General features: G+C 38.3%; 1 protein-coding gene across 2 annotated transcripts in view; it reads left to right on the plus strand.

The window, feature by feature from the left end:
- BAALC (BAALC binder of MAP3K1 and KLF4) overlaps nucleotides 1-13735 on the plus strand; it is a 34970-nt gene extending 21235 nt beyond the window's left edge. The window contains exons 2-4 of one of the 2 annotated variants that reach the window (XM_067537348.1): nucleotides 7515-7684; nucleotides 9178-9229; nucleotides 13452-13735. In XM_067537348.1, coding sequence (XP_067393449.1) covers nucleotides 7515-7684; nucleotides 9178-9198 — 191 coding nt within the window. In that variant the 3' untranslated portion in view covers nucleotides 9199-9229; nucleotides 13452-13735. The remainder of the gene's footprint in view (nucleotides 1-7514; nucleotides 7685-9177; nucleotides 9230-13451) is intronic. The other variant, XM_067537346.1, reaches the window with a different exon arrangement.
- Nucleotides 13736-14482: the final 747 nt, after the last annotated feature.

Genomic DNA, 14482 nt, shown 5'->3' on the forward strand with positions numbered 1-14482 from the left:
TTGCTGTTCTTGTTCTTCATGTTTAGGCATATTATATTCTAAGCAGATTTTTCTATCCATAGCACATGAGCATATTTGTAAAATTGGCACAGTGATCTGCTTTTTTTTAATTGTGGAATTGTTGAAACATTACCCAAAGCTGAGGTTCTTTCTGAAGTTCTATAAGAAGTAGAGAAGTGCTAAGGACAACAGGTTTTCGTTTTAGTTTTTCAAAAGAAAAAAAACATCACTGGCCAGAATTGGTTTGAATCCATGTTCCAGTTTTTCCAACCCACTATAATTTGGGAGATTGAATAAAAGTTTCTAGATCTGTCCCATCTCTACTGGAGACAAATCTGGGAGGGAGTGGGGGCTTTGCTTCTACAAAACATCATTCTAGTTTTCAGTTTATAAATACCAAAAATACCAAGGTTTAGTTTGGAAACAGGTCCCGTTTAGTCCTGTTTTTAGCAGTTTTAGGTCCAGGTTTTAGATAAAATGTTCTTTTTTGATGTATCTGTAATCAGACTCAATAGTGGTCATGTGTTAGTGCTATAAATATTTCTGAAGATTTATAATCTGGATCAGAAACATTTTAGAAAGTAATTTGGACAATAGTAAAACAGCAACAGTTCTGTGGCAACTTAAAGACTAACAAATTTATTTGGGCATAAGCTTTCGTGGGCAGAAACCCACTTTGTCGGTTTCTGCCCACGAAAGCTTATGCCCAAATAAATTTGTTAGTGTTTAAGGTGCCACAGAACTCTCGCTATTTTGTTAAAAACAGACTAACACAGCTACCCCTTTGAAACTCATTGAACCATACTGTGATTTTTCTATTATGCTGTGTTTTTCTGCCACCAAGGTCTTTGATTTATAGACAATCAGACACCTCATTAAAGCTGATGGGTGAGTGAACCATCCTTCATTCAGGCTAAATAGAAGGAGCAATTAAAAACCCTTTATGTAATGATAACTGGAAACAATAGAAAACCACAATCCAAGTCAACAGGCTACATGGCAAGGCTAATCTGGCATTAAACAATGTGGTCTCAGGGGGTTCTTTGGGACTGGTTGTAAATACAGGGCTACGGATTGACTCATGTGTGTCTGTGTGAGAGAGCACAGAAAGATATCAGTAAATGAGCGAAACAGTGGTGAGCATAGTCCTGGGAGGAAGTCAAGAGACATAACTTCTTTGGGCACAGTACTTGCAGGAAGGGCAGACTTTGATTTCTGTACAAAGAAACTGCCTGCTGTTTGTTCATGCTATCATCAGGAAACGTGGACTTTGTGTACAATCTTTGCAAATAAACTGGATTTCACCAAAAGAAATACTTGACCATCAAACATCAATTTCTGCTCCTAATGGAAACAATCCAAATAATGGCTAATGATCAGGACAAAAGAGGCAACATTACATTATTAGGGGTTTGATAGTCTGTCAAGGAGTCAGGATTCGGGAGCAGAGTCACAGAGTCAGGCAGGCTTGCCAGTTCTCTTAAAATAAATCATGTGAGTTTGAAACAGCATTGTAATGGGCTACACTACTTATCCAAGCCGTAGGAGGCACCCAGACAATTTGACTGGGCTTGTCTTGGCAGAGAGAATTGGATGGTGATAAGGAAAGCATTGTTATATTTGTTTCAATTTCTGCTTTGAGGGCTTTGCAAGTTTAGACAGAGGAAAGGGGTGAAAACAGGCACTCAGATATCAGTGTAATCAGAACATAACAATGACCATACTGGGTCAAACTAATGGTCCATCTCGCCCTGTATCCTGTCTTCCAACAGTGGCCAGTGCCAGATGCTTCAGAGGAAATGAACAGAACAGGGCAATACATTGAGTGATCCACCACCTGTCATCCAGTCCCAGCTTCTGGCAGCCAGAGGGTTAGGGACACCCAGAGCATGGGGTAATAACCAGTGATGAGCTTATCCTCCATGAACTTATTATACTTTTGGCCTTCACAACATCCCCTGACAATAAGTTCCACAGATCAACTGTGAAGAAGTACTTCCTTTTGTTTGTTTTAAACCTGCTGCCTATTATTTTAATTGGGTGATTATTGGTTATTGTTATGTGATGGGGTAAATAACACTTCCTTATTCACTTTCGCCACACCATTTTATAGTCTTCTATCATATACCTGCTGTTAATTGTCTCTTTTCTAAACTGAACAGTCCCAGTCTTTTTAATCTCCCCTCATACAGAAGCTGTTCCATACTCCTAATAATTTTTGTTGCCCTTCTCTGTACTTTTTCTAATTCTAATATCTTTTTTGAGATGGGGTGTCCAGAACTGCACACAGTATCCAAGATGTGGGGTGTACCAGGGCTTTATATAGTGTCATTATGTTATTTTCTGTCGTGTTGTTATCTACCCCTTTCCTAACATTTTGTTAGCTTTTTTGATTGCTGCTGCACATTAAGCAACTTCCAGATTGTGAGAGAGGAAAAAAAAATCTAACCAGTCATTCCTTTCTCTGTGACATGGAAGTATTCTGCTTGTTTTATAACACTGCCAAATGTTTACCATCTGGAGAGCAAGAAGTTCTGTACCTGGTTCTTTCTTTAAGATCTTGTCTGTACTGTAATTAGGATTCATATAGGAATTAATGAAATAGCCAGCATTTAAATTATTTCATTTTCTGATTTGTCAACAGAATCTTGTGCTGTAGCTTCCATTGAGAATGGATTGTTGTTCTGATTCCTTCTCACCGGTGATATATGAAGAAGAAAGTGAATGCAATTAAGTTCCTAAACTTGCAGCAGATTGTGCTAGAATTTTCCAAGAGTCAGTTTTTCCTCAAATCTTGTCAGTGTTTTATGCTTTGTTGTGTCTGGATCTTCTGCCATACAAGATCACATTCTGACTTTGGGTTTGTTGTGGCTGCTTACAACATGATGTCTTCAGTATCCTGACTTCTTAGACAGTTCTCCAGCAGCTGTTGCTACCAAACAGTTCCTTCCAGGAAACAGCATGCTGCCTGAAAGAGTCTTTCATATTGTTACAGCCGGCTCTGTAAATCATTCCCTTGTTGATGAACTTTTAGAAAAGCAAACATAATAACATCAGAATAAAACAAGGATAAAGCCTGCAGTATATCAATAGATCCTGATAATGGCAATGTAACTTATAACTGAGCTCAATGGAAAGAGAGAATGGAACTGATATTTGCAGTCCCAGATGTTGACAGCTGGTTAGTTTCAGATAAGAATTGGACAAAAAGTTTAATCTCAGCAGAGTGTGTCACTCAAGCAGCAAATTAGCAGAAGACACAAATGAACCATTACCAGTGTTTATGGTTTTCCATAATCCCAAGAAAGATACATCTATGCAAAGAAATCTGTTCTGTGAAAGATAGAAAGGGGCAGCACAATCAGCTGATGAATGGATAAAACAATTGTATCTAATAGGTGATACAGTAATACAAGTCAATTAAACTGTGCTTTTCATAACAGTAATGACACAATAAAACAGTATTGTAATGGGTTCAAAATCCAAAGAGGTGCCTGGTGAAAGCAGTGTGGGAGGATGAGCCCACAGAAGAAAAAACCTGATAACCCCTGGGTCACGGAGCACTCCATTCACCACTGTAGTGCCTCATTCTGGCTGCGTCTGGTGACTATCTCTGCCAGGCCAACACGCCTCCTACAGTTGCTCACACCATCAGTCTCTCAGTCTCGCTGTTTTGGGACTTGATTACTCCTGCTTCATGGCTTGGCTCTCTGGCCAAGCCACGGTAACTCTCCCTTTCTGGGGTATCAAAGTCTTTTAGGAACCACTGTCCCAGGCAGTCTTTCCTATCACTGCCCCTTAATAGCACTGTCTATCTTCAAAGCGCTGTAGTAACTCATCCTTACAACACACCTGTGAGGTAAGTAAGTAAGAATCATTATCTCTGGTTTCTGAAATAGGAAGTTGGGAAACCAACTTACACCAGGCCATACTAAGTCAGTACCAGAGGCAGGCACAGAATTTAGGCACTCCTAGCTACTAAGCCTGCATTCGCTCCTCTAGGCTTTGCCATATATACATATACAGGTATTGAGCCCTTGTTCCTAAATAACTAACTGGCTTCCCATCTCCCTTCCTGCAAATCATCTGAGTGTGCAACAGTAGTCTACGATGCTTAGTAACCCTGACCCATGCCAGGTAACTGGGACCAAGAAATAAAGAGCAGCCTTATTACTACTACTTGGCTGCATGCCTTAGTCTGGAGAGTGGCCGGGAGGTGTGAGATGTAAAATGCAAGCTGCTTGAGTGGACTTCTGCAGGAGAGGAGATGTTTACTTCTGGCTGAGAGTAGGCATCAGTGCTGTAGCATAAGAATATAAGAGCTACCACACTGGGTTGGAGCATGGTCCATCTTGCCCAGTCTCTTGATTCCAACCATGGCTCATACCAAAGGTTCACTGGGAGTGTACAGAACAGGGCAACTATGGAATGTTCCACCCTGTGTTCCACTCCTGGCTTCTGGCGATTAGAAATTGAGGGTTACCCTGAACTTGGGGTTGCACCCTTGTCCATCTTGGCTAATAATCATTGATGGACTGATCCACTTCTTTTAAGAACCCCGTTTTACTTCTTGCCATCACAGCATCCCATGGCAATGAGTTCCACAGGTTAGTTGTGTGTTGTATGAAAAATACTTCCTCTTGTTTATACTAAACTTGCTGCCTATTAATTTCATTGGAATGTCATCAGATTTTTGTATTGTATGAAAGGATAAATAACACTTTTCTATTCATTTTTTCCACACCTTTCATGATTTTATAGACTTCTATTATATCCCCCCTAGTCATCTCTTTTTTAAGATGAACAGCCCTAATTTTTAATCTCTCCTGGTGTGGAAACAAATTATCATCTTTTTTGCTCTTCTCTAAATTTTTTCCAATTCCACTGGACAATGGGGCAACAGAACTGGACATAGGTGTGGGCATACCATGGATTTATTAGTGGCATTATGATCTTTTCTGCCATATTTTCTATCCCTTTCCTAATAGTTCCTAACACACTGTTAGCCTTTTTGACTACTGCTGCACATTGACTGGAAGTTTTCAGTGAACTATCCTGGTGACTCCAAGATCTCTTTGTTGGGTGGCAACAGCTAATTTAGAATTTATCATTGTAAATGTGTAGTTGGGATTTTTTTTCCCAATGTGCAATATTTTGCACTTATCTATGTTAAATTTCATCTGCCATTTTGTTGCCCAGTCACCCTGTTTTGTGAGATCTCTCCATAACGCTCCGTAGACTGCTTTGGACTTAATTATCTTGAATAATTTTGTGTTGTCTGAAAACTTTGCCACTTCACTATTCACCCCTTTTAAGATTTGTAATGAATACGTTGAACAGCACAGGTACCAATACAGATCTCTAGGTGGACTACTGTTCACCTCTCTCTAGTGTTAAAGTTATTCCTCCTATCTTTTGTTTCCTGTCTTTCAGCTGGTTTCTGATCCATGAAAGGACCTTCCTTCTTATCCCATTGCTACTTAGTTTCCTTAAGAGCCTTTAATGAGGACCTCATCAAAGTCTTTCTCAAAATCCAAATACACTATATTGACTGGATCACTCTTATCCACACACTTATTGACTGACTATACAGAATTCTAAGAGATTAGTGAGGCATGGCTTCCCTTTACAAAAACGGTGTTGACACTTACCCAACAAATCATGTTTATCTATGTATTTGATAATTCTGTTCTTTACTATAAATTTGCCCAGTACTGATATCAGGCTCACCCACCTGTAATTGCCAGGATCTCCTCTGGAGTACTTTGTTACAGGCAGAATAAGAGAAGAGAGCAACACCAGATTTTTCGTCTCACAGAAAATGACAACCTCCAAGCATTAAGGACGTTTTAACTTTTTTTTATATAAACTACAATATTAATGTTGAAAAAAGCCAATTCCTTTTTTTATTTATACAAACCAAGATTATCTGGGTTTTTAAAAAAAGAAAATTTCTTTTAAGCTGATAGTCCTACAAAGAAACTGACTAATGGAAGCTCTATCATCATCTGCTGACAGTTTAGGAAAATGCAATAATATATTTTTATTCACATTTCTCACGCATTACACCACTTTCAGCATCAGGACTGTGGAAATTTGAGTGGACCTTTTCTTGCCGTTTGACCAGCTATTTTGTCATGTCCCTCTGCTGGTATTTCAGTCGTTTTTACTTCTTTCAGTTATTTTCTTTGGAAACCTGCTACTGAAAATTCTTTCTATTGATAAGGCAGCTTTTCCTGCCAGGTGTATTCCCTGCAGATTTCTGGGCAAGAATACAGAGCTACTTCTCTTTCATTTGTAGTGTCCTTAATACTACACTTGAATTCATATCTAATTTACGAGAGGTTTTGGTGATGCAATGTGCAGTTCAAACAGCAATAAAAGTTCCATGTATAGTTCCTCTTCACATTTATTTTCCCTTTTCCCTTTGTATCTGTGTACATACCCTTACTTTTCCATCTAGTGATCTTATATAGCCATAAAATAAGGTTACACATTTTTTCTCTTTGCATATAAGCAAGCCTTTTTATAAATAGGATTTGTTAAACATTTTTGAACAATGAAAGCTACAGTAGCCATAGTACATGTTACATCCAGCCTTGTTCTTTTTCTTTGTTATTATAACTTTTGCTAGATCCACAACTCAGATATGAGACCCAACATTGCAACTAGAAGTTTAATAAAGTTGGCTTATTATAAATGATCACTTAGTTCTGTTCATGCAACAAGAAGAGGACATTTTTTTAGGTTAACCCATATCATATTTCTCTATGTTTGCCTTGAAGTACATTCAAGCAGAACTGAAAAAAATTATTCATTAATAATTTGACTATTGATGGGCAAATGTTTTGACCAGATATGTTTGTTTGTGACTCTTATGCAACAAATCTTCATAAAAATGAAGGGTACGCTTCTAAATAAATATAATATTTTTATCTGAATATTTCTTTACCATTTTTATAAGTAATCCCTAAGATTACTATGATTAGAAGGGATTCAAGAGGCGAGCTGTCTCTAGTTTTTTCCAATGTCTTCCTTTTTATGAATTTGGTAGTGCTTTCTGTATAATCAGTGTCACTGTTTCCTTGTATAATCAGTTAGGCCCTGATCCTGCAAGCCGCTCTGTATGGGCAAACTCCTGCCCCATGAAGTCAATGGATTCTCTCAGATGGAGAAAAGCTATGTTCATGTTTAATGGCTTGCAGGACCTGAGCCCATGTTAGCTCATATCCAATTTTATCTGTGTGGGCCTTACCATATTTCACACAGTGGCAATGCTGGGAGAGGTATTTTTAAAACAGGGAAATGTGAAGGTGAAAATAAAAAATAGACAGGAGACACAGAAGCAGCTTTACTATTTGAAACTATTTTAAATCCTTGTTTTATCTCAACTAGGTTTCAAGTTGACAGTGTTTTTTAGTTAAAAGTTACAAAATAGTGATACAGTGCGAGGGAACAATTGCCGCTAATGTAAACTGTAGTGTTCAGTACATGATTTCATGTGTTCTCATTAGGTACGCTGGAGGATGAAAAATCAACTCAGACCTGTGTCACCATGTCCACGACTGCAAGTGGAATAATTAACACTGAAAAGAAAACTAGCTGTGGTACTCAATGTACAAAACCCATGGTCCATGCCACTGGAACTATGACACAGAAACAGAATGGCTTCCGAGCAGCAGAGGTAGGTATACAATTATGTCCTGTGACTCTCAGAGCTAGCTTCAATGGGACTACAATTATTTTTGTGACAATTCTCCACTTTACCGTCAGATCCCACTTAGCATCTTGGAATATGATAAAATACTTACACTGCAGCCATAGCATTATTAAGCCTATCACTTGTGACAATGTGTGGTGCCTCATTTGCCAAAAAATAGATGTTTTATTTAGCAGTCAGAGCAATTCACACATTTGTCTTCACAAAACACCTACACGTGTTGTTTTTGAACTAGAATAGTATTGAATAATCAAGCCATGTCATATGTTGTATCCAGATGTTTAGATTAATAATCTACAAGGAAAAGTGTTTTCCTTAATTACCACACTGTTTGAATGATAACACTCTGCGGGAGCCCTGTCTCCTTCAGGGCCTGATCCAAAGCCCAAAGAAATCAATAGGAGTCCTTCCAATGACTTCAGTGGGCTATGGATAAGGTACTCACTCTGCATCCTGAAACATGTGCCTCATATGAAGAACCATCCCATGGAATTATATTGCATGAGAAGCTGCAGATCTGGGGATAGGCAGACTCTGAAGCTATGTCTTCTGATTAGTGATTAAGTGTTGCTAGAGGACAGACACAAAGACCCCTGCCCAATTGCACAGTAGGATTGTCAGACAGGTTCACTCAAACATTTACCTTTGGGATGAGAGCCCAACCATGGGAAATTTGAGCCCCAAAGGAATTTGTCTGAGAAAATAGTGAGCAACTGGAAAAGGGAGTTTAGAATGGAAGCCACATCTTAACCTTAACTATAGTGTTTGCTAATAGCAAACACAATAGTATGTGTGTGTTTATTTTAAACCTCCTTCTACTGTATTATTTATTCATCCTTCAGTGATTCTGCAGCATGGAAATATTCCCCTGTGACTTACATCCCGTTGTGTCTTTCCGCTTAGGTATTGCAGTAGCAGGATTAAAAAGGCACATTCCATATCAACACGACATCAAAAGCCACAGGGGGGTTGCTGAAAATGAAAAAGTGTAAATGCTTGTCATAATCATGAGCTCCTGGAGAAAATTAATCAGTCAAATTGAATATGGTGTAACAGAATCAATGTAATTATAAAATCCAATTTGTAAGAGAGCATTTCAGTATTATATTCTACAAATGTTAGATCTGATCTATTATTCTTATTTTTTTTAACAACAAGAATATGTCCATTTGAAGAAGAGCTCTGTGTAAACTTGAGAGCTTGTCTTTGTCACCAATAGAAGTTGGTCCAGTAAAAGATATTACCCCGCTCACCTGGTCTTTCATTTTACTTAGTGTTACTGGAGATGATGGACCGGTTTCTACAATCTTTAAATCATGTGACCATTGACTACAATGGGACTACTCACATGAGTATGGATTACTGAACTGAGCTTTTTGTCATTGGCTTGAAATGCATTCTTCCAACTTTTTCTGGCAAACAAAGATGCATGCAATCAAATATTTTTATTATTACAGCCAAGTGCACCAAGAAGCTGATTGACACTAAAACAAATCTTGCTCATCTTATGTGAGTATTCTCACTGACTTCACTTTGCCTTCTATCTCTATTGGGAAGCCGTGTTTCCTAGTACACAGCGCACAGGACTGGGGCTCAGGAAACCTGAGTTCTATTGCTAGGTCTGCCACTGGCCTGGTAGGTGACCCTGGGCAAGTCACTTCTTTGCTCTATGTCTCAGTTTCCCCATCTGTAAAATGGGAATAGAGCTCTTTGCGATCTACTGATAAGTGATAGATATGTATATATGCCAGGTATTATTATTTATTAAAATATATGTTCCTCTGTTGTCTTGCTGAATCAAACTGTAGTGCCAACAAAGGTGTATGTGGGTAAGGTGAAAAGGATATGGTCCTAAAAGAAATTGATAATAAAAGCAGTTCATAATAATAGTGAAGGAAATACAACAGTTAGGCACCCAAGGGGTTAGTGTTGAGTGCAGGATTATTGACTATATTGTATGAAAGTTCCAACGGAGAAAGTGTACTGGGAGTTGAAGTTTGCTGACTGACATTAAGTTATTTTGATTAACAAAAGCCATCGAGAATTGTAAGAAACACCAGATGGATGTAAACCCTCTCAGTGACTGGGCAGCATGATGGCAGATGTAATTCAACTTGCATAAATGTAAAGTAATGTACATTGAAAATGTAGAAGCCCAATTCTACCCTCAGTTGCACGGGTGTAACTCCTATTGACCTCAGTGGAAGTAACACTTGTGGAAGTGAAGACAGAATTGGACCTATAATTTAAATAACTTGCAGGAAAAAGATTTCAGATTCATTGTGAATGACTCAATGAAATGTTTGCCATGTATACAGCAACACCTGAAAATTAGGTGAATTAAAATAGAGCGTCAATATTATAAGATAATTTCAAACACTGGTGTGGCCTCATTTATCTTGTCCAGATATCGTTACCATCCCTTAAGAACAGTAGAGAGAGGACTGGAACAGTCCAGAGAAGGCACATATATTATATATAATGTGCAATAACTATTTAGTCTGGAAAGGAGGAAAAAGACTTGAACGAATTATTCAAATTATAAAGGGCAGAGTGAAGACTGAGCAGTCCCTTTGTTATACCTTGATTCATAAAACACAAGAAGGAGGAAATCATTGAAAATAAAGGTCAGTAAATTATAGTTAATTAAAATAAATATTACTTTAGGTACTGTAAAGTCAGCTTGTAGAATTGACTGTTGCAGGAGGTCACTGAGGCAATTGCTATCACTAGATTTCAAAAAGGGCTGTCTAATTTAATGGCTACTGATACTTACAGTTATGCAAGCTGAAATAAAGGTACTCAAGTCTCATGGTTCATGGCATAAATGGGGGTCAGAAAGGAATGTTTCTTATATGTACAGTGTAGGTAGGTCCTTTTCATTACAATGTCCATTATGGGTGGGTATCACCTTCCTCAGAGTTATCTTATATTGGCCACTGGAGGAGGCAAGATGCCAGACTAAAAGGCAGTATGGCAAATGACGTACAGTGGACACTATTTAAAAACTCCTGTTGCCTCACACACTGGTATCAAAGGTATGCCATTCTTTATTTATATGTGCAATGGGAAATAATTGTGGTGTCTCTGATATTACAGTGTGGTAACTATAGGTAACTCTTTGTTTTTCATGGGGACTATGTATATTGTTCATGTTCCCAATATATAATGTATTTAAAGCTCAACTTGAGGAAAAACATAGCTCCTCCTGTTAAAATAATAAGATTCATATTTGTGAGAAGTTAATGGCGAAGGAGAGTTCACATGTGTAACGGGGCATATGCCTCACTTTCCTTGTTCACTACAGAAACTGCTCAGACTCTCTTCTTTTAGTGTCCAATCCATATAATTTATTCAAATCCCTTCAACTAATACCTGTACAGTTCAATACAACAATCCTAATTCCTATAGTTTTAGGAATTAGTCCTTCAGACCTGGTAGGAAAAGAGATCTCCCTTCCTTGGGATCTTCTTCAATCTGGGCACAGCTGCCTTGCTCTGTCCCACTAACACTTCCTTCCTGCCTTTTATCAAGCTAGTCAGCTGATGAGCCAATTAGTTCCTTAACTCACCCAGTTTCTCCATCTGATTAACTAATTCCTCCCCATTTCTTCAATCAACCATTTCTGGGGAAACTAACAGGCTACAGTGATCAGAGTGCTGATCTATTAGGCCTCAGCAGTCTGTCACAATCTCATTTAAAAAGGGACCATCTGAGCTATTATCCATACACCGGCATATAGATTGTGGGACAAATCCTCCTGACTCAACTTGCATGGGTTGGCCCATAGGGCAAGAAGGATTTGGCCCTCTGTTCCTGTATTTCACAATAGCCATAGGACATGAACGTTGCTTCAGGTAGTAAACAGTCAGGGCTATAACACTACATCTGGTTTTAAACAGAACTGCCCGTGGACTGCTTGATGATTATTAAGAGTTGAATAATTCAGAAGGAAGTGACATATCTCTTACGTCACAGTGATAGAACACTCTCATTCCCAATTTCTCTGGGTTTCAAATCACTACATGCTCCCCGCAAAGATTCTGATGATGTTTTTTTTTTTATATTTATTTAAGTGGAGATCAAGCAAAGTCAGAGAAATTCTGCTGGTTTTGAGAAATAAGCAAGGGGGTGGGGGGGTTTCCTCTACAAAACTTTTGGCTGTGTTGGAAGGGTCAAAGGAGTCCAAATTTATAACATGGAAAGAAAAAAACCTCTTTGGAAAAGTAGCATTAAAAGGAGGCTACATCATGGCCTTGTCCTGTACGTGATCCCCCGTGTTGTGCAGAATCCCGCACTGCATGACTGCATCAGATTTACCTAGATAATGGATCTGGGTGCAGGGCAGAGAGCAGGGACTGCCTGCCTATTAGTATTATTAGTAACATTTAGGAGTTCATGGACCAGGAGGCCATTGTACTAGGTGCTTCTAAATCACAGATGAAAAAGATGGCATCTGTCCCGAAGAGTTTACAATGTATCTGTCTATATCCATCTGTTGTCTCTTGTTTTATACTGAGATTATAAACTCCTTGGGGCAGGTATTGTCTTTTTGTTCTGTGTTTGTATAGCACAGTGGGTTCCATGACAAGGGCTATGGTAATACAGATAATCCTCCTCCTCCAAGTATACTAATGATACTAATCATCCTCCTCCAAGTATAAGACAAGTGATGGATACAGACAGACAGATGGGGGAGCACAAGGAAATAATGTGACAATATTGGTCAGCCTGATAGCAAGCAGCACTGGTTGGATATAAAAGAGGAATGCTGCTGCATCTTGTAAAGGGCTGATGCAGCATTCTCCTAGAAGAGGGAGTTTTGGATGATGTATGTTCATAGTGATGTCTTTAAGACACAGCCACTTCCGTGTGCTGCCCCCACGTTCTGGGCTGGTCCAGAAGGGTCAGGACACCAACAGAAGTACCTATATAAAACTTATTTTTAAGTGACTAGAACCTGAGGATTAGGAACGGTCCAGCTGCCACTGCCCATCAACTTTAAGGGGAGTCAGATCAAACTGTTTGTAATCGATTCTATTTAGAAGGGACAGTTGCTATTACCTGGTTTGGGTTTGCTACTAGTGAATAAAATAAGCTATTCATTGTTTATGCATTTTAATCCTTTTTTATTAGCCTGACTTTTCTTCCATGAGATATGTATTGTAAAGCTCTTTAGCCTTTGGGTGAGATTTGATACAGAACTGTACCATGTATATTGGACTTAATCCTCTTTTATATGAACCTAAACTATAATTATGAAAAACCTATTCTGGTTTAAGAGCAGGAGAAACCTAAAGAAAACTCAGGCCAAACTCTGTCATGAGCTACATATGCTCAACTCCCATTGACTTCAATGGAAGCTCCCTAATGCCATCCATGGATTAAAATAAGCCCCATTGTTGAAATGGGTACATTTTTCAATCAATGCACAGAGGTGCATGCACAGCAGTGTTAATGTTGGTCAAAATGATTTCTTGGCCTGATCCAATGCCCACTGACATCAATGGAAGTCTTTCCACTGATGTCAGTGGGCTTTGGATTAGGCCAGATAGATACCTGTTGTGCATAAGTAAAAAAAATTTACCCTAAATCACAGAAATGTGTGGAGAATACTTGTTTTTTCTGTGTATTTAACATTTATTTTGACAAACCTCAGATAACTGTTGTAAATGTCTCACTATTTGCTGGCAATGTGGAACTCATTATGTTGTTTCAAACTTTTTAACAGGCTAAACGGGACAACAAGAAAATGCCCACAAAAGAAGTCACCATTAATGTCACAAAAAGCATCAGACAAATTGACAGCGACAGAAGAATCACAAAGAATTGTGTCAATTAAAGGAGTTAAGCAAAAGTGAAGATGGATCTAACAATACTTTGCTGCACTTTAACTGTGACTGATCACTTAAGATTTGAAGATCTCAAGATGTTCTGTGTTGAATGCAATGGGCAGCAGCTGATGAGTGCCTTGAGAAATGATTGTCTTAACTAGCAGTAAATAGTTGCAAACACTGTTGGATGTCAGACTGTATTTATCTATTGCAATGGCACTGTACAAAAACATAACAAAATATGTGCCATTCATTTTTTCTCTCCAAGTCCTGTGCTACCTACTTGTAGATTTTCTATGCTGCATTGCTGTTAGGATGAGATTGGACAATTAGAGCTGCAGTTCCTCTCACTTTAAAACAAAGAAAGTATAATTAATCTGTGTTATTAATAAGTAGCCTGAAATGTGTTATCTTCAGCTTTACAAAGTTAAAGATCTGACTTTCATAAAAACTCAAACTCAGATGTCTCAGAAGTAAAGAAACACAAATGGCTTCCAATTTTAAACTATATACGTGATCCATGAGTCATATTGTCTTCTGGTTAAATTACCTTGTTTTAAGTTAGTTTCTATATCAGAAGAGTTTAGGTCTTGAAAGCAATAATACACATGTTGTTACCAGTGAATCTGAAGTCCCCAGTTTTAGCTCATGGGTAGTGTTCTGGTTATATTCTGTCTTGGATCTTGCTCAGTTCTCCCTTCAGAAACTCCAAAGTGAGACCTGTTTTACAAGACTTTGTAAGACACCCTTCACCTTCCAACTTTATCTATAAATAATCAGACTTTCCCAAATAATTTCTTGATGACAACTGCAAGAAAATAATCTTAATTTGATCATTTAATTTATTTGGCTATATGTTCTTGTTCTTTCAATATATAGAAAATGAACAGAACATACATTTTAATTGCATTGTATCCTGTGTCACTGT

Source organism: Emydura macquarii, unplaced genomic scaffold, assembly GCF_026122565.2.
Source record: "Emydura macquarii macquarii isolate MOO-44397 ecotype Brisbane River unplaced genomic scaffold, CSIRO-AGI_Emac_v2 contig_383, whole genome shotgun sequence".
NCBI lineage: Eukaryota > Metazoa > Chordata > Testudines > Chelidae > Emydura > Emydura macquarii.